Genomic DNA, 23050 nt, shown 5'->3' with positions numbered 1-23050 from the left:
CCGAGTGGTGATCGTCAAGAGGTGGAGGTTGTTGACCGGCGGTATGACTCGGGAGGACATGTCACCTCATGTACTCTGTCCGGTGTAGTGCCTTGCATATTTATGAATGTAAGACCTGCCTCGTTGCCTCGTGTCCTTGTCCCGAGTCCGTGTCCATTCCGGATGCTCTTCCAGAATGCTGTATGTAAACACGGCCCCTCAAGTCAAGCACACCACGCTACACGGTTCTGGGTATTTTCCCGATTGCCGTTAAATTTACAATGGAGACATTTCTTCCGGCGGTATATTAATACAATCAATTAAGATGAGCATAATGGACAATGGGCCAGTCGCGCCGCCGCCATTCGGTCTTGGTTCAACGCCCTGTTTCAGATATGGAGTAGAAGAAGAGACTGTCGGGGCGGATTCCGTCGGCGGAGGAACGCTGCCTCTCCACGTAATCCACGCGGTTTGAGACACTTCGTGGCGGTTTTTATTTGGCAACTACCGGCAGGGATAGGAACGAAAAGCAAGGGGGCATTTTCTTACTTACATTCAGTGCCGGATATCCACTGCAGCCACAAAACTCATTTCACGCGGCTGCCATTATTAACACGGCTTGTAGCATGAGTGCCAACTTTAGCCCTCCCAATAGATTGGTCTTTGGACCATGGGCATGGCTAAAACTGTCGAGTAATCTGGGTTGTGGTTGTGGAGCCGTCCATGAAATAGTCCACTATCCAAGAGTTCGGAGCCAGATCGAGGGTTCCTTCCTGTCTCCCGCTGGTTCTCGGTGGACAGAATTTCCGTTCCTAGATTTGGGTACTTTCACGTATAATACTTCTGACTGGGCAGGATTGTGGAAGTGGTTACTCATACGGTTCATATCTCATGATCTCCGTTTGTAGCGACTGGACTACACGATATGTATGAGAATGGACCATGACAATCAACAAGGTACTGCTCTGGGAGTGGTTGTTGCCTTTCCAGTGCTGGGAGGCATTGCAGTGACACTGCGATTATGGAGTCGATATCTCTCGAGGTCTGCGTTAGGGCCCGGTACGTATGCCAGCGTTGACAAGTCAGACCCGATCTAACAAAGTCCTAGATGATTATTTTATCTGTGCCGGATATGTATGGCTCCACTGCAGATGGTCAGAGAAACCACTGACAATGGATGATAGGTTCTGGCCGTTGGCATGTCGGTGACATCGTGGTACTGTATGTCCACGTCCTTGATAACTTCTTCTCCGCTCCATCTGACAAGGCTCAGATATCAAGACGAACTACGTCGGCTACCACATATGGGATATTCCGAAAAACTACGATGTGAAAGAAGGCCTAACTGTACGGCCTCCGCATACCTTCCCCGATCATACCCCTGGCAACTGACAGCAAGCAACAGTGGGACTTCGCGAACCAACTTCTCTACAATCCCGCTCTTACCATGGTCAAAGTATCCATTCTACTTTTCCTGCGTCGACTCGAATCCAAGTCTCGTCTGGTCAACTTCTTGAGCTGGGGAACCATGGCGGTGACCGTCGGGCTGTTCCTTGCAGTGCTCTTCGTCGACCTCTTCCAGTGCTGGCCGGTTGCCTTCGTCTATGACAAGACGATCGCAGGCGGGACCTGCATCGCACAGGGAGCTTTTTACGTCGCCACGGCAGCACTGAACCTGTTCACAGATCTGCTGGTGCTGTCCATTCCGATCCTCATCACATGGTCGCTGCACATGCCGCTGCGGAGGAAGATCGCCGTGTGTTTGATTCTATGCCTGGGCGGAGTGTATGTGGTCCAGTCTGTGGTCGGTAGCACGCTCATCCAGCATATACTGACAGCTCCCAGGGCGACAGCAATCGGCGTCTGGCGCATCGTCATCCTGGCACAAGCCTTCTTCCCCGACCCTGACCACCCCAATCCCGACCCAACCTACAGCGTCGGATTTTGCAGCTCCGCCGTCGAAGTCAACGTCGCAGTGCTGACCGCCTGCGCACCCTCTCTTAAAGCCATCTTCAGCAAATACATTCCCCGGCTGCTGGGCACCTCGAATGGCGCCTCCAACTCGAAGTACTACGGCGGCGCCAGCAGCTCGAATCGGTTCCGCTCCGGACTCGGATACCACCGGTCTGCCCGCGGCGGCGACGACAATGACGGGTTCGAGCTGGCAGATCCGTTCCGCACGAACACGGCCGATGTCAAAGTCGAGATGCGCAAGTACACCCGGAGCGGGGGGCGGGGTGGCGCGGATAGTCCGAGTCTCAGCAGTGAGGATGGCAATGCGGGGATTGTCAAGACCACGGACGTATCAGTGCGGTATACGACAGATCGTGACAGCCAAGGGAAGACGGGAAGCGTAGATAGTCTGGTATAGAGGCTGCAGTGGAGGATAGAGAGCGGTATACCTTGCCTAGTATAATGGATCGGTTATATGGTTGTATGCTCGGTAATCTGCCAAGTGAGGGGAGGTGCGGGGTTGATAACAACTATAAACGGTCTGTACAGTCCTTTTCTGGCTCGCTTTCGACGGTCATCGTCATCGACCGCGAGTATCTCTTTTGTTCGTCATCATGGCTACACAGTATCAGTTGCCATTCCAGGTCTGTCTCGCACCGTTCTATACGGGATGATTCCAACGAGACTAACGTTGAGTATATAGCTCGACGACCCCTCCCTCCTGCACTTCGACTCCTTTGTCGACAACTCCTGGGTGCAGGCCAAGAGCGGCAAACGGTTCGAAGTCATCGGTGAGCCAGTCCCCGACGCCTATCCTATATCACTATCGAACTAACCGTGCAGACCCTGGCACTGACATCCCCTGGGCCAGCTGCCCGACCAACACCGCCGATGATGTCCCTGCAGCTGTCGAAAGCGCCCACGCAGCATTTGAGCAGTTTAAAAAGATCAACCCCCGCCAGCGCGCGCAGTGGCTCCTGAAATGGGACACGCTGATCCGCGAAGCCCGTAGCGACCTGGCCAAGATCCTCACCCACGAGACAGGCAAGCCGCTAGCCGAGGCCTACGGCGAGATCGACTACGCCCTCGGTTTCACCTGGTGGTTTGCGGGCGAGGCCGAGCGTATCCACGGCAGCATCGCCGTGCCCGCCGCGCCCAACCGCCGCGTCTTCACCGTGAAGCAGCCCATCGGCGTGGCCGCCGCGCTGGTGCCGTGGAACTTCCCCGTCGCCATGCTGCTGCGCAAGGCGGGCGCCGCCTTCGCCGCCGGCTGCACGATGGTCGTCAAGCCCAGTCCCGAGACGCCGCTGACGACCCTGTCGCTGGCGCATCTCGCCCAGAAGGCCGGCTTCCCCGCCGGCGTGCTCAACATTCTGACCACCGACCTGGAGTACACGCCGTCGCTGAGCGAGGCGCTGTGCAAGCATCCGCTCGTCAAGAAGGTGACCTTCACCGGGTCCACGCGCGTCGGGAAGCTCATCGCCAGCCACTGTGCCCACGGCCTGAAGAAGCTCACCCTCGAGCTGGGCGGGAACTGTCCCTTCCTCGTCTTTGACGACGCCAACCTCGACCAGGCGCTGGATCAGCTCATGGCCCTGAAGTGGCGTCACGCCGGCCAGGCGTGTATCACCGCGAACCGGGTGTACGTGCAGGCCGGGGTGTATGATCGCTTCGCGCAGATGCTCAAGGAGCGCACGCAGAAGTTGGTCGTCGGCCATGGCGCGCGCGACGGCACGACCATGGGACCGGTGACTACCCCGCGCAGCCTCGACAAGGCCGTCAGCCAGGTCGAGGATGCGCGTCGGCTGGGCGCTGATGTTATTCTCGGAGGGGAGCGGGTGGCCGGCGAGAAGGGGTACTTTTTCCAGCCGACGATTCTCACCGGCATGACGGCGGACATGCTGGTGTCGCGCGAGGAGACTTTTGCGCCGATCGCGGCGCTGTACAAGTTCGAGACGGAGGAAGAGGCGGTGCGCTTAGCCAATGATACTAGCATGGGGCTGGCGAGCTATGCGTTTACGAAGAATATCGATCGCATGTGGCGCATGCTGGAGAATCTGGAGGCGGGCATGGTCGGGATGAACACGGGTAATTCGTCGGCAGCGGAGTCGCCATTTGGAGGCATGAAGGAGTCAGGATATGGCAAAGAGAGCGGGAAGGAGGTTGCGGTGAATGAGTATCTAGTGACAAAGACGGGGACGTTGACGCTGGAGGGGCAGTACTAGGGCGATCCCAAAATGGTAAACATGAAGCTATTCAGGAAGGCCAGCAGCCAATGCAGTCTAATTCTACCACATGTGCACGCCTATCCACGGGCATATCCCGCGTATAGATATTATTAGAATCGTCAGAATCGATCGCCTAATCATCCCAACTCGCTGGATACGCCTGCTTAGTCACGTCGTGGAGATAACCAAATCGCGTATGGTCGACGATGGGCGCATCCACCGTCAACATCAACAACTCGTCGAGTCTTCCGCATACAGTGCTCTCTCCGGGCAGACTAGAACTGGCTCAGTAGTTTCTCCTGCTGGTTCCTGCCTCTCCAGACGAGTCTTCATCTCCTGCACGATCGGCAAGAATCATGGCCAACGGCTGCGCCTGCCGGCATGCTGGGCAGTGATTTGTATATCTATCAACTCGTCTTCAGCCGGCATTCTTCCACCTCCATCAACCCCCCCTTCTCTCTCGTTCTGCTCTATACAAACCCTCCAAACTCCTCTGTTCAACATCCTTCTAGATGATACCCTCTCGCTACACCTTCTAGTCAAACATCATGGATTTCTCCTCTCTCCAGAATATCATCCGCACACACCCGGTCATCGACAACCATGTCCATAACATTCTCGGGCTAGAGAAGGCCTGTGACTACCAGAATTACCCCTTCGAGCAGATTATTTCAGAGGCCCACGACGACGCTCTGAACAATGCCACTGCTACTCTGCCACTTCATCGTGCTACGCGTCAGCTGGCCGAGTTGTACAAGCTTCCTGCCGGCAGCTCCTGGAACGACGTCAAGGCCGCACGTGATGAATGGGTGAAGCGCGACTACAAAGAGCTCATTCGGGCCTGTCTGGTCGGCACTCACTGTCTTCTCCTGGATGACTTGTTGACCGACAAGGACGTCGAGCCCTATGACTGGCACGATCAGTTCACGCCGGCACGCAGCCGCCGCATCGTGCGCATCGAAGTGCTGGCGGAGCAGGTACTGGCTTCGTTACAGCCCGTCGGGTCCTGGGAGTCTCCACAACGACGACAGAATCTTTGGCAGTCTTTCCAGACCGGATTCGAGTCGCGTCTCCAGCAGGCGATCCAAGACCCCGCAGTGGTGGGGTTCAAATCGGTTATCTGTTACCGTACTGGGTTAGACGTGCAGCCGGACGACGAGGATGTCGAAGTACTCGTTAATGCCATGAGAGAGATTTACCAAGAAGCGGAATCGACAAGACTGCGCCTCCAAAGGAAGCCACTGAATGACTGGGTTGTGCGTGCCACCCTGGATATGCTGAAGGCCGCGAAGAGGCCCGCCTCCGCTGCCAACGTGGTTCCAAATAAGCCCCTGCAGCTACACACCGGTCTCGGAGATAATGATATCGACCTGGTCAAGGCCAATCCGGCGTGGCTGCAGGCGCTGATCAGGAACTACCCCGAGGTCGATTTTGTCTTGCTGCACTCAGCTTACCCCTACACCCGCCAGGCCGGCTATCTCGCCAGCGTCTACCCCAACGTCTATCTCGACCTGGGCGAGGTATACCCCATGGTTAGCCGTGATGCCCAGGAGCAGATTCTGCGGGAGAGCTTCGACCTAGTGCCTACTTCACGGCTGCTGTGGAGCACGGATGGACATTTCTTCCCCGAAACCCTCTATTTGGCCAATCTCCAGTTCCGTGAAGCGCTCGACCTGGTGACTGTGGAGTATGTGAGAAAGGGCGACTGGACCGACTCGCAGGCGAGACGGGCCGTCGCCGATATCCTCTTCCACAACTCCAATCGACTCTACGATTTGAATGAGACGGTAACAACCGCCGTCCCCACGGGCGACTACCCCAGCGCTTCTCTCAGCAGATTCACCCATGACAATCCTGATATCAAGCATATCCATATGCAATTCTACGACTACACCGGCACTCTGCGAGTGCGTGCCTTCCCGTTGGTCGAGTTTTTCAAGCTCGCACGACAGGAACGTCGCCAGGGCATATGTGACTGTCTGCAGCTGATGATTCAAAATGATCATATTGCGCCGGAGGGATCCACAACCGGGCAGTTCTACCTCGTTGGAGATCTAAACACCCTGCATCGTAATGTCTCCATTCCAGGTTCAAAGAGTGCTTCGTTGATGACCTTTTGGCGTAAGGAGGAGGACGCCTCTGCGTCGCTACCTGGCTGTCCACGCTCTTTACTGCAGAACATCACGTCGCAGATCAAAGACAAGTACAAGCTCGACGTGACCTGTGGATTTGAAGTCGAGGTAGTCTTCCTTCGTCCCATAATAGATCAGGACGACAATACCATTGTTCACGGGTATACACCCTGCGTTCGCAACCACTCGTGGTCGCAGATGACCTGCCAAACGCGCTGGATGCTCCCACTCCTGGAGAAAGTCGTCGACACCCTGATGGACAATGGAATCGCCGTGCAGCAATACCATGCAGAATCTGCTCAAGGCCAATTCGAGTTCGTCCTGCCTCCTGACTCGCCCTTGGCCGCAGTGGACACTCTTCTGCGTGCTCGTCAGATCATCACCAACGTCGCCGAGCAACATAACCTTCGTGCCACGCTCCACCCGCGTCCCCTTCCCGGGCAGGCCGGCACGGCTGCACATGCTCATATCTCTATCACAAGCACCGATAGCGCCGAAGCACCTCGTGCGCCTCCTCCAACTGACTTGGAGGAGTCCTTCCTTGCTGGCCTCATGGAGCACTACCCTGCGGTGATGGCCTTCACGCTGTCGCAGGATGCTAGCTACGATCGTGTGCAGTCCGGACTATGGGCCGGTAGCGAGTGGGTCACCTGGGGTACTCAGAATCGTGAGGCCCCCGTCCGGAGGATATCGACTGCACACTGGGAGATCAAGTCGATGGATGGTCTGGCCAATATGTATCTGGCGATGTCGGCTTGCTTGGCTGCGGGATTGATCGGTCTGAACAAGAAGCTGAAGTTGCGTGTGAAGGAATGTCTTCGTATGTTTTCCCTCCCCTCCGAGTTGAGGAGATTCTCCTGCTGATCATCTATCTCTACAGACGACGCGGCGAAACTTAGCACTAAGGAGCGACAAGACCTGGGTATCACGAAGAAACTTCCCAGAAGCCTCGAGGAGAGTCTGAACAAACTCAAGGGTGACGCAGACCTCCACAAGATTCTCGGTGTTAAACTGGTGAATAACTACATGTGCGTCAAGCGCGAGGAGCGTGCTATGCTGAATGAAATGAGCGAATCTACTCGGCGCCGCTGGCTGATCGAGAGATACTGATAACTTTCACTCGCCTGAGCGGCTAATCCCTTATCCCTAATAGCTTAATATAACTTACTACTAGCATCATAGATCCAATCATGCAGTCATCAATTCCATGCAGGGTATCACTCATGCTAAGTCCGTGTACGGAGCAATCCCACCGTTCATGCAAATATGTACAAGTAGAACGTAATCATCATACCATGCACGCATACGCCGTTAGACCCCTATGACTCCACGGACGAGTGCCGTCGGCGGAGCTCGCCGGTCTCCCACTCCGCCAGCAGCCGCGACACCTCCTTAAAGGACACGGGTTTCGTCAGGAACAGATCCACCCCGGCCGCCAGTGCGTCCGATTCATCGCGTGAACTACTCAGCCCAGTTAGAGCAATGATGATCGCGGGCCCACACCCGTCGCGCTCTTTTTCCAGGGCACGAATCGCACGAGTCGCTTCGAAGCCATTCATCACGGGCATCGACATGTCTGTTTTCACTGGGTTAGCTTCTGCGATAAACGAAAATAGATAATTCTTCGAGGGGACGATCACATACCCATAAAGATCATGTCGTATCCCTGCTGCATGCGCTCGACCGCATCCACGGCCAGCTTGCCGTTCTGCGCTGCCCCCAGCGCCCGCAGATTCCGCTTCTTCATGAACGTCAGCATCAGGTTGAGATTGATTGAGTTGTCGTCGACTACAAGCACACGCGCCTGGCGCGGCGCTTTCGCGAGCTGGTGCTGCTCAGGGAAGCAGTCCAACGGTACGGGAGATGACGGCGACGCGATGGTCGGGAGCGGGTCGGCTATATCGGACGAGTGGGCCGATGCCGCCGAGGACACCGACGCCGACGTGTTGCTATCGTCGCCGGTGAGGTCGGCGACGACGTCGGAGAATTTGTTGTCGGAGTGCGAGTCGTCACTGGGGAAGGAGCGGGAGGGCCGAGGCCGTTCGGGAAGGGTGGTGGTGGTGGTTGTCGCTGTTGTTGTGGCGTTCTCTGAGGAGAGACATCTGCGGATGGTGCGGGCGAGCTTGTGCGGACCGCAGGGACGGCGGATAACGTTGATCACGCTGGCGAGAGAGGAACATCCACACCGGGCGGTGGCGTAGTCGACGGACCGTTCGCAGAGGATGATCAGCGAGGGGACGAACATCGCTGTAGGGCGTTTGAGTTCCTCAGAGAGGGTGCCTTCATCGGCCAGGACCAGGTCCGCGGGCGTGGATGACTGCAGTGACACGAGCTCGAGCCCATACCATTCTGTGAGGTAACGGGCGACGACAGACCAGGAGGGGTGGCAGGTGGCCTCGGCCGGGTCCACGCCGAGGATCGCGACGCGCCTGCCGGCGTGGGTGTTGCGAAGGAGAACGCTCTCGCTGATGACGCCCTTTTCGGCGGCGGAGGGAGATCGTGGCGTGAGGCTGTCCTCGAAGACGTCATCGTAGACGGACCGCGAGAGCGGTAGGGAGACCTTGACGGTGGTTCCTTCACCGGGCTGGCTGTTGATGTGGATGGTTCCGTTGAGCGACCTTACGAGACTGCGGACGATGGAGAGGCCCAGACCGGTGCCCACGGCTAATGTGTCCTCCTGCGCAAAGGGGGTGTAGAGTCGGCCGCGGAGGAATTCTTCAGAGATGCCTTTTCCGGTGTCTGACACCGTCAGAGTGACCAGCTCGTCAATGCCTGCTCGGCGAGATCGGCTATCCGAGGCCTCTGTCACCGCCAGATGTAGCGACACACGCCCACTCTCGGTGTATTTCATCGCATTACCGAACACATTCATGATGATTCGTCGCAGCGCGCCAGGTTGTGTCTGATATACCCAGTCGTTCTGGGCAATGTCGATCAGCACTTCGACGTTGGGCCGCGATATGGTAGGGAGTTGGGACTGGGCGGCCATCGTCGCTGCCGATTGAGCGGGGTGTCCCAAGGAAGATGTAGTCCGTTGGCTGTACGCATGTCCCAGACAGACCCCTTCCACGACCTCCTCAGCCAAGATAGCAAGATCTGTTGCAACGAACGTATCAAGGTGCGCCGAGAACCGGTCCAGAGACTTGACTTCCGACGGATTCTTGTTCTTCTTCAGCTGCCGCCATGATCGCTCCAACGAAACGATCTTGCTGAAGTCGAGTACTTGGTTCATCGTGTCTAGCAACGTGCGACCACAGGCATTGATGGTCTCAAGCAGCGAGCCCTGGAAATCGTCGAGGTCGGTGCCGCCCAGGAACTCGGCCGCCGCCAGAATCCCATGCAGTGGACTTCGCAATTCGTGTCTGACAAGCGTTAGTGGTGAGCACGTAGATGGGAGATTTGGCATACGTACGAGATACTGCCAATAAAATCGCCTTTCTGCCGATCCGATATAAGGGACTCAACCCGGCTGCACTCAGCCATTATCGAAGAACCAAAGCCCATGACAGAGCTCAACTCGACGGAAGAGTTGAAAACGCGCGTCTCAACGGTGTTCCAGCAGAAACAACCAGCAAACCACTGTGAATTGGCCGCGTTCCACAGGGGTACAAAGAGTACCTGTGTGGCGTTGGGGAAGTACAGATTGAGAAGCGAATTCTCCAGGGTCTTCCACTTCTTTCCAGTCCCCCGGTGGATCTCAGTAGGTTTCGTTGCCTTCAGCCGGCTACGAAGAGGCTTTTCATCGTCCGAGCTAGAAACCAGCCCATCCCGGTGGAACGACCATAATCTCCCTTTACTATACCGACGGATGAGCTCATGCAGAAATCCGCTGTCGAGATTCGTGGCCGGGTACAGGCCCTTGGAACCGGGCCCCGGTGCGAAAGGCTCCTCGTTTGTCGAGATGGCGAGCACCGGTGCTGGGCTCGTCTCCCCGATGGAGCAATCACTGCCAGTTTCCAGGTCAAACATCGGGCTATTTCCGGCCTCGAGGAAGATGACGCCGCCATCCGAATCGAGTTCCAGACTCTCACGCAGCAGATTGGCAGCTCGCCGAAAAGCCCAAGAATTCCCGTGCGACTCATCCAGACCTTTCTGATCCCGCGATCCCGACCACCAATCTGGGAGAGGCGTATCCGGATTGGATGAGATGCCCTGGTCGCCCTTAGACTCCGACATGGAACTGATGGAGCGAGCGTCGCTGCTGTGGGATCGCCGAGAGGGGATGTCGAAGCTGTTCAATGAACCGACAGAGAGGTGGTGAGCCTTTTGATGTGACGTCGAGGGTGTACTTGGAGGTTGGAGAAAGCTTCCAGCGTAGGAAGGATTTGGAGTATCCACAAAGCTAGAACTACCCTCCACAAAGCAGCTGAGGCCGCGGGATAGGCGTGTGGCACGCCTGCCTTCAGATGCCTGCCGGCTGACCTTCAGGTAATTCATTATAAGCGGCGCAAGAGTGGCCAATGTCTCCCTCTCGATGTCTGCCAGTCCATCATGGGGTTTCGTGTCCAGCACGAAAAGACACCCGATGTTGATGTCGGTTTCCGTAGTGAGGGGCGTGCCGGCGTAGAATCGAAAATAGGGGGCGCCTTTGACGAAGGGCAGACATTTGTACTTCTCATCTTGACTCAAATCGTCCACCACGAGGAACGGAGTCTCGCCGGGATCCTTGACTGTTGTAGGAAGCGCAACGGTATCCTAGCACACAGATTGGGTTAGTTTGCGCGCCGAAGATCTATGCGGGAGCAACCTACTCGACACATTGGCCAGGCACTATTGTTCAACGTGGGGCATCCATCCCAGTCTCCGTCTCCAGACGTTCGACCACACGAATCACTCAACGGCCTGGTCGCTTGGGCAAGAACAAACTGCGAGTCACGGTCGGACACACTAGACGAACCGTAAGAACGATAATCACAAGTGGGAAAAAAATACTATATCCTACCTAATTAGCACACGGTCAACGTTCAAGCGCAAGGCGGCCAATTGCGCAAATGAGTTGAGCGTCGCGTTGGCTTCACCCAGAACTAGAGCTTCTTCGGGCACAACATGTGAGACCGCGAGTGGCGGCGTCGACAGCGGCGGCACTGGCGAAGATCCGGGGAGCGAGGCATCTGGAACTGGATTCACCTGCGGGGAGTCTTCCCTGGATGACAGCGTATAGGAGGTGCGTTCAGGTCGAAAGTAGCGATAGACCTCCCGCGCTCTGCGGCCCGCATTATGATCGTCGTCCCTCCTCGGTAGCTCCATGAGAGCGGCAAAGACACGGTAAGGCAGGGAAGGAGGGCAAAGAAATTCTCGATACAGTAGGATTGTAGGTCTAGCGGTCCATCGTCGAACCCGATTTGGGATGGGCTTGAAATAAGGTGTGGCGGAAGGGGGAAAAGAAGAAAAGAAGAGAAGGAAAGGAAGCGAAAAGGGAGAAAAAGAAGAAGCCAATCTTGAAACAAGGCGGGCGTTGAGGGGCCCTCGAGGGTTATATTAGATTGAAAGTCTAGAACTACCCAGGATGACAACGGAAATGGAGGAGTTTGGTTCTCACGCATTTGCCGTCTGAACCGTTTGACCTGAATCCCGGCGACAGGAACAGTAAAGAATCTCAAAAGGGATTTCCATGGATGCGATCCGCTGGTCCCAGCCCCTTCAAACAATAATCTTCAGCGGTGGAATGCTGGATCTTGGTTCGAAGATGTCGTCCCTCTGGAGTGGCAATGCACAAGGGTTGAGTACCCGACCAATGACGGAAAGCCCCGGTTGCAAAGGCAGGTGTGACAGACCTTGGGAAGGACTCCACTTGCGCCTTCATCAAGCTGTTGGAATCCGGATTGGGGACCAGTTTCATGGGTGGATGACGATGGTCCGTGGACTCTCTGATAGGGAGATTTGCATGAGATCCACCTCCGGGTCAACCACGGTCAACTGATATTGATTGAATCGAGACGGCCGGTTGAATGGAAGCCAATGGAGGAACACATGATTAAGCGCGAGATGGAGATAGAGGGTGTTGAGAAGACGAAGCCGATGGAGGAGACGAAGCCGAGGGAGGGATGGATGGAGTCCGCAACAAACAAGGAAGTTGTCGACCAGAACAGGAATCCGGCCACGCGGCTATCCCGCTTGCGGTTTGGATCCAGCCCTTCCCATTGGCGGCCCAGGATGTCGGGTGGCTCGTCCACCAATCACTGGGCGCAGAATTCCATGTATAGATGACTCAGCCCTGCACAACGCATGCACACCCTCGCCACTACGACGGCGCAAGCGGAACCAAAGCAGCATTCATCTATATGAGTCAGGCCGAAACGTCGCAACTTTGGATGAGGATATTAGACACGCCCCATCTGGCAATACACGGCCTCTCCAGTGGTCTAGAACTGGTCCCCACCGTGGCCCTCAACCGTGGCTGATGTATGACATTATCACCATATCATTGTGCAGATATTATGCAGATCTCGTATACAACCCAATCAGATGTGTTCGATGATCTAAAATCATCTCATACGCCAACGCCATGCAGATCCCGAATAAATAAATATGAACCATACCATCCTCCGCCTCAGTCAACATCGTCGCAATCATGATCAGTCATGACATCAGAACTTCTCCATCAGCCGCTTGCGCACTGTCCACATGCGCGCTCGCTTGCCGAAGATATACATCGGGATGGAAAACAGCAGACAGCCCAGCTGGATCCCTCCGAGGGCGAGGAAGACGGTCTTTGACCCATCCGCCTCCAGCCAGTCGACCACGAACAAAGAAAAGATCAACCCGTGGAAGATATTCTTGCTCCAGTTCAGTGTCACCAGCGCCTCCCCCGCGTATTGCCGGTAACTATCGACACAGAACGTGATCGAGGTCGTGCTCCCCAGGCAACAGCCAAATGACACCATCCCGAAGAATATAGTTGGCACCATCCAGTGGTCCTTCTCCTCCGCGCTCCAACCAAACGCCATCAATCCGATGGTCGTCGACACTGCAATCGGGATGGCCATCACCAGTCGGAACTCCGGCTCATACACCCCGCCATTCCTCCGGGTCATGAACTTCACAATGATGTCTGAAACTTTCCCCGCCACCGCTGTGCCTAGAAGACCCCCTACGAACGGGGAGATGTACACCAGGCCTGTCTGGAAGGCTGTGAAATTGTAGTGCGACTTCCCCTGGTAGATGTGCGCCACCAGCTCCGAGATCACAATCAGCCATCCGACAGACAGTGCGTAGACGACCGTAGACCACAGCACTGCAGGATAGGCGAACAGGATGAACGGGCGCACGGCCACTCGCACCCATTTGTCATGCGAGATTCTACCGCTCCACGGCCGGAGCGTATGCGTGTATGAGACGGGGGGCAGCTCACGGAGCCGGTTGGTGTAGCGGAGCGCCGGGGTAGTGGCGATGCTAGAGTCGCGCGATTCAGTGCGTGCAGGGGACAGCCCGGGAACTCGCCCAGCTTCGAGATCGCTTCCGTGAGACGGGTGGGCAAAAGCGGGAGAGGGAGGGTGGAGGAGACCGTCTGACTTTTCTGGATCTGCAGGGGGCATGGAGTCTCCCACGGTACTCCCCGTGATGGCGGGACTATGGGATATCGTCTCCGAATCCGCTCCCTCGGGTACTCCCCCTTTTTCATCCTCTGGAGCAGGATACTCTGGTGCATCAACAAAACCGACGTGGCCCTTTTTGGACTTCACGGGAGTGACCGAATCCATTTCATCCTCCGGCCGCACGTTTTCCTCTGGTGCAGGCTCCTCGAGGCGCACGGCAGCCGTTGGGCGACCCCGTAAGCTGTGCGTCAACCTATCTGACACGGTACGGTAGATATTGGGCCGCTTACGGCCGCGACGCGGGCGGGGGGTTCGGTCCCAGAATGTCTCCGGGACAAAAAAGAAGAGGCAGGCGAGGCAGGATCCAACAATGATGGCCACAATCCAGAAGACCCAGCGCCATCCTAAATTGCCGATGATAGCCGCACTCACCAAAGGAATGAGATTCTTGCCGCCCAGGAGAAGCAGTGTGTAGATCCCTACCCGGTAGGCCCGTTCATGCAGGAAGTAGATCTCTGCAATGGTAGCCGATGGCAGACACTCTACCGGACTTACCGCAATCCCCTGGAAGATTCGGGCCACCACAAGGCTCGGGTAATTAGGGGATGCGGCACACCAGATCGCAGACAAGATAAAGAGGGTAGCGCCCAGAAGATAGACAGGACGTTTCCCGAAGAGAATTGCTGTCGGGGACATTACCACCGAGCCCACCCCGAGCCCCAGCATGTAGAACCCCGTCGTAAAAGCGACCTGCTGCGTGGTCACGTCATACGTCTCGGCGACCTGGTTGAACCCTGCTGCCAGGATCGGGGTCATGCCTCCTCCCATGAGACAGTAGAATCCAAGGGAGAGCAAGGCAGCATCCCGTCGCCACATTGGCCAGTTCAAGGGGTCGTTCATTGAGTCATCGGGCTGCGGTTCGAGGACAATCTGGCCGTCGGCAGTTTTCTTCTTGGACCGAACGGAGGGTCGAGACGATGAGCGCGATTTTGGGCGTTCGGAGGGCAACGACGACGCGGAAGTCCGTTGGGGTTGGTGTCGCAACCCTAGCGGCTCATTGCGGTTGGATGAGAGGAGAAGAACCGTTCCTGGCGAGGTAGGTCATTAGAAGGTGATTGCGTCCATGACGAACGAGGTAAGTCCCTTACCAGGCACTTCGTCCGTCTCTTTGTCACTCAGAATCCCCAAGGTGGCCCTAGACCGATAGATCCTGCTATCGCCAATGTTGTCGGATTCATCCTGTGATCCTGAAGATCCAAACCATTTCCTCCTCCACCAGGCACTCGATGACGGTGGCTGTGTGTTCCCCTCTCCAGGAGGGGCTGTGTTTGTAACCGCCATCCGTACCTCTATGGCGGTCCTGTTAACTCCCACCGGGGCGGAAGACAACACTCAGGCAATTCCCTCCGTCACTAGGCTTCTATGCCTGTCGAGGGGTTAGTGACACTTGATAATCCACAGGACAGGACGTTCAGGAGTCTCACAACGTGGGTGGGTCAAAAGTGGCGCCAGTTTCTCAAATGCTCAGCAGACACGGGAATGACACCAACGCCATGCAAACACGGAAACTCTATCGCGGGGTACCGGTAACTGGAGATGTATGAACGAAGGAATGTCGTATGCTGTCAGATGAGGCGAAATTACGGCCGAGACAAACCGAGCCAGAGAATGTCACCGACGACGGAAGACATGGCGAAAAGAAACAGGCGACAGAGAGCGACGACCAGCGGATATATAACGCTCGACCAGACTGTTGTCGCACGTCCGCTTGAGTCGGTGAGCGTTTAGGACGAGAGAATCAGACCGACTCTGGGATTGTCACGCGCAAGAGAGGAGAAGAATCAAGAAAGAAACAAGTGAACCAAAGAAAAAGGGAAAAAAGAAAAATCTCCAGGTCGGGCGCGGTGGGGACGGGAGCGGTACTCACAGGGTACCCCCCGCTGCCGCTTACGAACGGAGCCGCTCCCAGTATCTCCGGTGTATCTCTGGAGTCCCCGTTAGCCCACGTTGGTGAACGATTTAACTCCGATCGACACAGAGACATCTGTCTACATATGCACACGTGGAGCACAAACCAGTCCGAGCTGGCGTAATCCCCCCTACAAAACCACTTATCGTGCGTGGGCAGCGCCTGTTCCGCCGCATGCGGTCTACACGCCAAGATGCCGTGCAGGAGGACCCTGAATCCGCTTGGTACAGAGAGAGAGATACGCGCATCGATCGCTCTGACGCAGTCTCCTTTGGGCTTTTTTTTTTTTCCCGCATCCTCTCGAGTCAGTGTCGAGTGGCGGGAGAGCTCACGCCCGATGTTTCATCCGTCCAGCCTCAAGAGAATAGTCCAACCCGCTATACTCATAACACGAGGAATTAAGTCCACAGCCCGACCAATGAGGCTAACTGGATGTCTCAGACTAAGTTAGATAAGGTCAAGGCCGGTGTACCCATGATCATCACCATGGGCACGTCCCCTCTTCGGATCATCGGGCGTGGGAGCTCTTTGGGGGGTTGCCACCGGATACATCATTTTTATTCGACGGTTGGCCAACGACTTGCCGTCATCGTGCAGCCTGTCTTCTCGTGGTGGTTATCCTTTCACAGGCTTACACATCTACTGGATGGTGGTAGTTGCTCAGAACTCTCGGTATAGCAACATAGCTCGACAAGGCGGCCGTTATGGCGTCATAGTTGAGGTCCGTTGCCTTGCCTCTGGGCCGATACACTCAGCTGGACATTGGAAAGCCAGTATCTCAGACGCGTTTGTCCCAATACATAGACGGATCCTCGCAATCAATAGACAGCTCTCCCCACACTAAGATTTTACGACTTATAGCATGCGATGATGGCCTTTAAACATTCGTCATATATCAACGTGTCCTCCAATGGTTGGCCTCTTCATGTTCATTTGGCTCCCTGGAGTCTCCGACCCAGAGCTCTGCCCACGTTCAGTTCTGCATGAGATCCGGAACTTCCCTAATTCCTGCATCAGCGTCTGCAGTTGATATCTGACAGTGGGCTCTTATTTCTATAAATCCTTGGACTGACCCGCTCCTATCAGCAGCAGCAGGAAGATCCTCAGACCGCTATTTCCGACCCTGGTCTGGACAGTAGATATATAAAACCTCTCAAACCCACTCACCGCGCAGATCCACCCAATATACCGTCCGAGATCTACAATTAGATCAGGTACCTGGCCAATGTCCATAGATAGCATTGTATGTACACCGTGTCCTGCAAGTATGTCGTGATCACGTCTATCGCTACCCTTACAACTTGTGCTCTCGGTTGTTTAGGCAGATTAGGCACAATCCTTTCGACAGAATGCCGCTTTCAGATCCGTGGTGGTTACGTTCTAGCGGTCTCGTCTGGTAGATTCATGAAGTATACTGCCTGTCGTCAACGCAAGGGATGATATATTCCGGCTCAACCATGTGTTAGATAAGATTGAGTTAAATCGGCATAGATCCAACTACATCTATACCCTGGTACACTCCAAACTCAAGATTTTACTATCTGAATCAGAACCCTCCGATAAGTTGTCAGCGGAGGACTTCCAGCATCTGTCACCTCCAGGATCAAATGCATCAGACGACATCCTCCCCCGTCGCACGCCTGATCCGCCGAGGGAATGTGCACGCGCACCTTCTCTCCAGCCTTATCCAAGGGCGTAATTCCCAGCGCGGGCACCTCCCTCGACACACTCCAGTCATCTGTCGAAGGCTCCCGATAATGGAACCAACGATACTTCAGCGCATCCCCGTCGGGATCAGTCGTCTCCCCAGCATCCAGAACCAGCGTAGACCCAGCCGGTGCCTCAACAGGCACCGGTTCCAACCCCCCAGTCCCATTAACTACGATCTCAGCGTGGTGATTTCCCTTCCCGACAACCGACGCCAGCGACCACTGCATGCGCGCCGCAAAGTCATTCTGGTACGCGCTCCGCCAGCGCCAGATCGTCGCCTGGTTGGAGTCATACGTGCGGTTCCCTTTCCCGACGACCGTGTCACCGGCGTCCGCGTAATGTCTATATTCCAGCCCATTCGGGCTCGGCGTCACCAGCGTGTAACGTCCACCCCACGAGCCGTACGACGGGTGCTCGGGCACACCCAGGCCGTTCTGGATGAGATACAGGAAGCTGGGCGTATCGCCCTCGACGATGTAGGCGTAGTCCGGATACACCGCGCCGAGCGGGCCGATCTGGATGTTCTCGCGGATCCATTCGCGCGTCAGCGTCGAGTGGTCCGGCCCGCCCGCATCGAAGCCGTAGTACTGCTCACCCGAAATTCCCGTCCACGCCGCCAGCCCGTACTGGTTGAACCCATGCACAGACGCAATGTAGAAAATTTCCGGGTAGCGGTGGCGTATCCAGCTGCCGGTGTCGTCTTGGTCGGAGATGGTGTACACGCGGAGGCGAGAGCGTAGCTGCGCTGCTCGCGCAGGGGTGTTGTCGTGCTCGATTTGGTAGAGCGCTTGTGCAAGCACGTTCGTGCCACCCCAGGCGAGTACCCAGAGCGGTTGTGTGGAGGGGGCTTCGAGACGCTCGATGAGGAGCCGAGCGCCCGAGCTGAGGGTGTTGTTGCCCCCTACAGCGGATATGCCGTATTTCTATATGGTTGTGAGCTGCGGGAGGTCCGATTCGGGAGGTAGGGTAGGGGGAACTGACTGCAGGGCCTGTCCGGAGGAGACTCAGCATATGCTCGGCCGGCGGATAGGGCGAGTCGTCGGGTGCATGGTGGTTCAAATTGTCGACAACCTCGCCGTATGCGTTGATGATCTTCTTCATATCCTCGGGGTGCACTTCATCTGGTAACCAGGTAGACGTCACTGCGACAATGCCTTCGGTCTGGAACTGGTTACTGTATAGAAGGTAGCGCACAAGCGACTCCGCGTCGTCTGGCTCATTAGAGATGTCCGAGAGAATGAAGACCCGGGGCTTGGTGGGGAAGGACTGCAGGGCTAGGACCGTGGTTATTTGGAGCCCAATGGCGCAGAATATAATGTATAGTATGGACTTCATCCTGCTTGCTGCGGTGGGTTGTATAGACACGACTGTTGCTGAGGGCAAACCGGTGGAATTTATACCTTTCCATCGTCTATTGAGTCAATGTCCTGCTATTTTGATCCGAAGTATCCCCGATACAAATGGGATCTAATCAATAAGAGACTATTACAGGATTGAGTTCTGTTGAAGGTATTCAGGAGACCCTCATCGGTGAGATGCATCGTGGGTCCGCGGGGAATGTGGAGGCGATCGCGGGGAAAGCAGGGCATCTGTATCCCACCAGGTAACTCCAAGCACTCCGGCGTTAAGGACTGCTCTATTGGGGATGTAGATCACCGCTCGGGGGTTGGTATAACTCGAATCGAAACACATCGTGCGGAGAAATCCCATAAGCTCTCATCGACGAGGAGATGTGGTGGTCTTTGCCCCCAGTGGATATTTGCTGATGGTACGGAGGATAATCCGAGCCTTTGTCAACATGCTTTATGCCCTGATATCATTTCGATGTGTTGGTCATTGACTACCCTTCCTGTACCTTGTACGGAAGCGGAACTCAGAGTTTGGTGTTTGGTCCGTGCGAACTATCGTTTTCCACGTTTATTGCCGGTGATACAGAATGTATGGGACATTTCACAACGTAGACTCCATGAAAACGGGCCGGAATATGCTGAATGTGTTGAGAACGGCATTCACTCCAATGACCATTTGTAATAGCAATGAGACGGTCTCCCAGTGGGGGAGCGTAGAGGGCGAATACAAAAGGTTCCCATAATTTGGCAAGCGGGCCTTATAGCATCCTGGGCTATTATCATCACCCTCGCCCACAGAAAAATGTCGGCAATTCCTTGGCTCTATGGGTTTATAGCATGTGTACGTTTGCTGCCGAGTTCTCTAACTGATGGCTGGTGATTCGGGTTGTGACCTAACCCATTCTCAGTATCGAGATATCAGGCCTAAAACAAGACGTCAAGTGTATATAGAATACTGATTTATTTTCTCACAAGTTAATTCTGTCAGTAACGGGTAGAGAGCTATGCTTATCAATTATATCCGTAGTTTTGACCCCGGCCCCTAACCTGGCTGTCGTGCCTTTGCGAATTCGGGGCTCACAGCACGCAATTATCTAGCGTGCATTTCTACCCTTTGCATAAAGCTGACACAGCCTCTTCATATGGAACTCTGACTGGTTGTTAAATTCATATTTCTGTCGTCCATAGTATTATTATCTGACTAATATTGCTCTGGATATCCTGAGACCACTTCCTAATAGCGCCATTGTTCTCCACTGACTCGCAAGCAGTATGTCGTCTAGATGCACAAAACGAAAGATCAGGTTCCCATTTAAAGAGAGCAATTGCCGTGCCATGATTCACCCGTTTGCAATCCCAGCACATAATAATCTTCCTACACAGATCCAGAATGGGAGAAATCACGTCTTCTGGGGTCACTTTGATATCTCAAGGGACGGGATATGGCATGCTCATCGGCCTTGGTATCCTCTTCTGCGGGGTAATTCTTGTCGCCGTGAAAATTCAAAAGGCTTATCTTGATGAGGATTCAGGCCAGTCTGAGATGTTCATGGTGGCCAATCGGACAGTTGGAACCGGTTTAACAGCATCTGCTGTGTTCTCATCATGGATGTGGATTAACGAAACGGTTTTTGCTGCTGTCAATTGCTACCGATTTGGTCTTGCAGCTCCAATGGTAGGTAGATATTCTCCCCGATCTGTCGGACCCGGACTGATATATAGCTTGCAGTGGTACGGGTCTGGACTGTGTTTCCAGATCGCGTTGATGGCAGTATTGGGCGTCCTGGCAAAGCTCCGGGTCCCGTACGCTCACACGTCAATGGAAATTATTCGGATGAGATATGGCCGAGTGGCCCATGTTGTTTTCCTTGTACTGAATCTCTTCTGCAATATTTTCGGTTGCGCATCTATGATTCTCGCCGGCTCGCAGTTGATTAACGGTATCTCGGGAATGCATTTCGTAGCAGCTACAATACTTATTCCCCTTGGAGGTATGTGGAAAAGATAACTCCTATACACGCATCTGCTAAGTCACTACAGTGGTGCTATATACTGCTGTTGGAGGTCTCAAGGCCACCTTCATCACCGATTATCTTCACACGGCTGTTGCGCTCATTCTGATTATCTATTTCACACTAGCGATTCTCACCCACGATGCCATTGGCGGGCTCTACGGGCTTTACGACAAAGTCACTGCTGTCGCAGAAGATAATTATATTCCGGGGAACTATAAAGGCTCGCTTCTAACAATGAAGTCTCACGATGCTATTATCTGGGGCCTTATTCTGAAGCTTGGAAATTTGGCGTTGGTCGTCATGGTATGTCTTCCTATTAGTCCCCCTGGTTATGTAGTACTAAAGTATTGCTAAGGACACTGCATTTTGGCAAAAGTCCTTCGCAACGGAGGTCAAGGCGACTGTCCCAGGATATAACTTGGCGGCTATTGCGATTTTTGGTGTGCCCTGGGGACTGGGAACAGTGATTGGCCTCGCAGCAAGAGTATTACACACCACGCCTTTATTCCCGACGTACCCGGGAGAGTTTACCCAACAGGAGGTCCTTTCGGGGTTTGTGATGCCATACGCTATTCAAGCCGTCGTTGGAGAGCAAGGTGTGGTTGCGTTCCTGGTGATGCTGTTTATGGCTCTCACTAGTACGGTGTCTTCGTCCATGATCGCTGTGAGCAGCATAATTTCTTTCGATCTCTACAAGACCTATATCAACCCAAAAGCCTCCGATAAAAGACTCATTCGCGTGAGCCATCTTGCTGTTGTGTTCCATGCCATCTTCATAACAGCTTTCTCTATTATCCTCAACTATGGCGGCGCAAACATGACGTGGATTGGATACTTCAGACCTATCCTCACTGGTTCAGGTATTGTCCCATTAATTTTGACACTGACATGGTCCGGTCAAACTCGGCTTGCTGCTATCTGGTCACCAATTCTCGGATTTTTCACAGGACTTGCCATCTGGCTCGGGACGACTAAATCAATGTACGGCACAATAAATCTTGAAACAACAATGGAGGAGGCTCCGTGTCTGTATGGGTCCCTAGCGTCTACTTTCGCTCCAGCGCTATACTCCGTCGTGATCTCGTTCTATAAGCCATACAAGTTTGATTGGAGGCAGTTCCTCCGGATTGAACTTGTCCAGACCACCGAGGCTGGAGCAAGCGAAAAAGGCAAAAATTATAACAACCAGACTACCAGCAATACTGAGAACATAACAGGGGGACATACAGACAAGAAAGGCGTGGTTGTTTCTTCCTCTAGTTCCGCTACCGACATTCCGCCGGCCTCAGAAACGCAACTCGATGACCTACAGCACCCTTTCGACACGAATACTCTCCAACAATTGCAGCGATGGTACCGAATTGCGTGGATTATGTGGGTCGTCCTGGTACTGTTGACTTTTGTTGTCTGGCCGATGCCGCTTTACCGGAACTACATATTCGATAAGTCGTTCTTCTCTGGTTGGACTACAGTGGCAATTATATGGCAGTTTGTTGCACTCGTGTCTGTTGTCATTTATCCTCTATATGATGGACGCTATGAAATATGGAAGGGGGCCTTGGGGATCCAGAAGTCACTTCGGCAGAAATTGGGTTAATTTAAGAGGCGCCATGCCTCTATAGGGCATAATATGCCTATATGTGGTTCATTCTTTTCTAGATTTAATTACCCATCGAAGCCAGCGAACCCCGTACAGTGGGCTATGGAAAAAGAATGTGTCGGCTTTTTTTTGTTGCCAGCATAAAAAACTCTATAATAGACAAGATCAATAACGTCAATCAGAAACTCTTCGCATCTTTTGCGGCTTCGGTTGACGTGCGTTATCCTCGTACGGCTTCTTTAGATGTAGACTATATATATTGTGCTTAACATTACTCCAATAACCAAATGATCCCCTGTAGTGAACTGAATCAAAGTTCCCAGGATTCTCAATCTACATATGTACTTGATTTTCCCGGAGGGCCAATGGCCTTCCCTTTCCGTCTCCCCTTCGCCGCTTATTGCTCACTGAGGAGATCTGAGCGCGTCCTGAGCACGCCTTGAGCAGGCTGAGGCGATCACTGATCATAGGGAAAGCGGAAGGCTGGATGCCCTAAGCAAGTAACCGCGATAAACTGCACGCCAACTAATGATCACCTCTTTGCCCGTTTCTCCACTCGCAATCCACTTTTGCCCGCCAC

The 23050-nt window shown here is 54.4% G+C and overlaps 7 protein-coding genes across 7 annotated transcripts; 4 read left to right on the top strand and 3 right to left on the bottom strand.

Annotated features, from left to right (window-relative positions):
- Positions 1-435: 435 nt before the first annotated feature.
- Positions 436-2416, top strand: BDV59DRAFT_167930 (uncharacterized protein). The gene is made up of 6 exons (XM_073687993.1): positions 436-1038; positions 1088-1113; positions 1164-1200; positions 1253-1326; positions 1385-1764; positions 1825-2416. Exons 1-6 carry the CDS (start codon positions 909-911, stop codon positions 2348-2350), a joined length of 1173 nt encoding a protein of 390 aa, XP_073552285.1. The 5' UTR covers positions 436-908; the 3' UTR covers positions 2351-2416.
- A 12-nt stretch (positions 2417-2428) lies between these two features.
- Positions 2429-4224, top strand: BDV59DRAFT_208379 (NAD-dependent succinate-semialdehyde dehydrogenase). The gene is made up of 3 exons (XM_073695194.1): positions 2429-2576; positions 2636-2723; positions 2776-4224. Exons 1-3 carry the CDS (start codon positions 2547-2549, stop codon positions 4155-4157), a joined length of 1500 nt encoding a protein of 499 aa, XP_073552284.1. The 5' UTR covers positions 2429-2546; the 3' UTR covers positions 4158-4224.
- Positions 4225-4601: 377 nt separating this feature from the next.
- fluG (extracellular developmental signal biosynthesis protein FluG) lies at positions 4602-7475 on the top strand. The gene is made up of 2 exons (XM_073696433.1): positions 4602-7112; positions 7173-7475. The coding sequence occupies exons 1-2, from the start codon at positions 4709-4711 to the stop codon at positions 7400-7402; spliced, it is 2634 nt and encodes an 877-aa protein (XP_073552283.1). The 5' UTR covers positions 4602-4708; the 3' UTR covers positions 7403-7475.
- A 453-nt stretch (positions 7476-7928) lies between these two features.
- On the bottom strand, positions 7929-11539 carry BDV59DRAFT_190499 (putative sensor histidine kinase/response regulator; the record flags this gene model as incomplete). The annotated part of the gene is made up of 4 exons (XM_073691757.1): positions 7929-9654; positions 9705-10987; positions 11044-11179; positions 11235-11539. The coding sequence occupies 4 exons, from the start codon at positions 11537-11539 to the stop codon at positions 7929-7931; spliced, it is 3450 nt and encodes a 1149-aa protein (XP_073552282.1).
- A 1334-nt stretch (positions 11540-12873) lies between these two features.
- Positions 12874-15324, bottom strand: BDV59DRAFT_45836 (putative MFS transporter). The gene is made up of 3 exons (XM_073696432.1): positions 15312-15324; positions 14976-15253; positions 12874-14915 (listed from the first exon to the last, which is right to left on the bottom strand). Exons 2-3 carry the CDS (start codon positions 15166-15168, stop codon positions 12880-12882), a joined length of 2229 nt encoding a protein of 742 aa, XP_073552281.1. The 5' UTR covers positions 15169-15253; positions 15312-15324; the 3' UTR covers positions 12874-12879.
- Positions 15325-17322: 1998 nt separating this feature from the next.
- Positions 17323-18841, bottom strand: BDV59DRAFT_190497 (uncharacterized protein; the record flags this gene model as incomplete). The annotated part of the gene is made up of 2 exons (XM_073691756.1): positions 17323-18429; positions 18488-18841. The coding sequence occupies 2 exons, from the start codon at positions 18839-18841 to the stop codon at positions 17323-17325; spliced, it is 1461 nt and encodes a 486-aa protein (XP_073552280.1).
- Positions 18842-20245: 1404 nt separating this feature from the next.
- On the top strand, positions 20246-22467 carry BDV59DRAFT_208376 (sodium:solute symporter family protein; the record flags this gene model as incomplete). Its single annotated transcript, XM_073695193.1, has 4 exons — positions 20246-20530; positions 20585-20846; positions 20896-21173; positions 21226-22467. 4 exons carry the CDS (start codon positions 20246-20248, stop codon positions 22465-22467), a joined length of 2067 nt encoding a protein of 688 aa, XP_073552279.1.
- Between the last annotated feature and the right edge of the window lie 583 nt (positions 22468-23050).

This window comes from Aspergillus ambiguus, assembly GCF_047715705.1.
Source record: "Aspergillus ambiguus strain CBS 117.58 unplaced genomic scaffold BDV59scaffold_2, whole genome shotgun sequence".
Lineage (NCBI taxonomy): Eukaryota > Fungi > Ascomycota > Eurotiomycetes > Eurotiales > Aspergillaceae > Aspergillus > Aspergillus ambiguus.
This window is presented reverse-complemented; position numbering and strand designations above follow the sequence as displayed.